Genomic DNA, 2,285 nt, shown 5'->3' on the forward strand with positions numbered 1-2,285 from the left:
AGGGGTAGGGGTGGGTTTAGGTTAAAAAGTGTATAACTATCTGTATATAAAAACAATCGAAGTCTATGTAATGTCCCCATTTAGATAGCTAAGTAAACGCGCGTGTGTGTGTGTAAAATAGTATATCCGTCTGGCGAGTAAACAAAAAAATGTACTAGCCAATGGCGATTATATTGCCAAGGTGTGCGTAGAGGGTTGTCATTTTATCTATAAATGTATTCATTAATTCACAATTTACATTTAATCATTTAGCAGACTTGAATACATTTCTGATTGTTTTAAATAAAATCTGTGTAATTTCTTTTTTTGATATAGCTATCCTGATATCATCTTAAAGTTGACCTATTATGCCCCTTTCTCCAATATGTAATATAAGTCTCAGGTGTCCCCAGAATGTGTCTGTGAAGTTTCAGCTCAAAATACCCCACAGATCATTTATTATATCATTTTGAAAATGCCTATTTTGAGAGGAAGTAGAAACACGCTGTTATCGTGCATGTATCTTTAAATGCAAATGAGCTGCTGCTCCCCGCCCCCTTTTCCAGAATAGGGCTGTTCCTTTACTTATCTTGTACTTCAGATAAAAACATCTGTTTGGTTTTGATTATCATGTCTATCGCGCTGAAATCATGTGTTTTAAAGCCACATTAGTTTAAACTTCTGATATTGTGTTTTCTGAGCGCACACATCCGTAGCACGTGCACAGGAAGCGGCTGTCACACGGCATGTGAGCACAAAATTAAGTTCTCTTCATGTCTTATTGCACTTAAACTGTCAAATACACAAAAGTTTACGTTAGTGGAAACGTGCAGATAAAGGGGCGGTGATATTATAATAAGATCACTTTGCCACGTCACAGAGGCAGCGAAATCTGACGCGCTCGTTTTTTCAGACGCTTGTAGAAAAAGGCTTACCAAAACAAAGTTACTGGGTTAATCTTTTTCACGTTTCTGTGGTTGGACCCGATTATAGCACTTAAAACTGGAAAAAGTCAGATTTTCATGATATGTCACCTTTAAAGTCTCATTGAATAAAATAAATTCTTCAAAGGAATTTTAATCTTTCATTATAATTTTTTTAAATAAATAATTGTAATACATTTTAATAATACTGCTTATTATTATTTGAAAAATCTTTTGCCTGCTGGTACAACCAGCATACAGAAACATTCAGAAAATAAAAATCATAGAGAGGACCCATAAAGACCTTCATGATCATGATGAAGTCAGTAAGTGTCTTGAAATATAATTTGAGCTTTTTATGATAAATTAGTTCAGAAGAATGTCATGTGGTGCAATGATAAAAAAATCATATAAAAAAAAAGTTCCTTAAAAAAACTTGCTTAAAAACAACCTGACAAAATACATTAAAATATTTACAAAATTCATGAATATTAATTAGGAAATATACACTGACAAAAATTTAAGGAAAATGGAAAATATATATATATATTTTTTTTACTTGTGCTACATGATATTTTAGAGACATTTTAGGCACATGCATTTTAAACTAGATTAATTTATAAAATTATTATTTATCATTGACTCATACAAGTATTACATTTTGGCATGACAAACAAGAAGCACTCATATTTTTGTCCAAATCTAGTTCACTTGTTTATTGTTTGTAAGTATAGTGCTTGTTATTGTTGTCATCAAAATTTTTTCCCCTTTATATCTCACAAAGGACTTCAGAATTTCATAGATGTAAATTGTGGAACAAAGCAAAACAAACTGCTAAGATTTCAGTGTTGTTAATAGCAGATATGCAGAGATATTCATAAACAATGAGTTTGTGGTTATTAGCTTATTAGCTAGTTGGGTTAAACAAGATGCTTTTCTTGGCCAGGAACTGGAGGCATATGTCTCTGACTCTGACTCTGAGACAGAGTGGAGAGGGGCCACGGACATGCTGTCACCATGGGAACAGGAGCGCCAGCGTCGTGAACGTGTGGAGTCGAGACATGTTTTACTCGAGCTGAAATCTGTCCTGGGAATCCGAACGTCAGATGGAGAGAGAGACAAGCGCAAGCTTCTGCTGTTCAGTGATCAGGGTACTACATTCACAAACACACTCTTGGTTCTTACATACTATAACAGAGTTTACGTGAGTCGGCTGCTTCAGACTGTTTTAGTTCATAAAACAGTCCATTTCAGTCAACAAAATATCGACTATGATATAATTAAAGGGGTCATATGACATAGCTAAAAAGAACATTATGTTGTGTATTTGGTGTAATGCAATTTGTTTGTGGTTTAAGGTTAATAAAAATCACATTATTTTCC

The 2,285-nt window shown here is 34.0% G+C and overlaps 1 protein-coding gene across 2 annotated transcripts in view; it reads left to right on the forward strand.

Moving 5' to 3' along the window:
- LOC107748467 (vezatin) overlaps positions 1–2,285 on the forward strand; it is a 38,485-nt gene that overhangs the window by 20,604 nt on the left and 15,596 nt on the right. For both annotated transcript variants that reach the window (XM_016563249.1, XM_016563250.1), the window contains exon 11: positions 1,849–2,053. In XM_016563249.1, coding sequence (XP_016418735.1) covers positions 1,849–2,053 — 205 coding nt within the window. The remainder of the gene's footprint in view (positions 1–1,848; positions 2,054–2,285) is intronic.

Source organism: Sinocyclocheilus rhinocerous, unplaced genomic scaffold (genome assembly GCF_001515625.1).
Source record: "Sinocyclocheilus rhinocerous isolate Xijiao unplaced genomic scaffold, SAMN03320098_v1.1 scaffold78, whole genome shotgun sequence".
Classification (NCBI taxonomy): Eukaryota; Metazoa; Chordata; class Actinopteri; order Cypriniformes; family Cyprinidae; genus Sinocyclocheilus; species Sinocyclocheilus rhinocerous.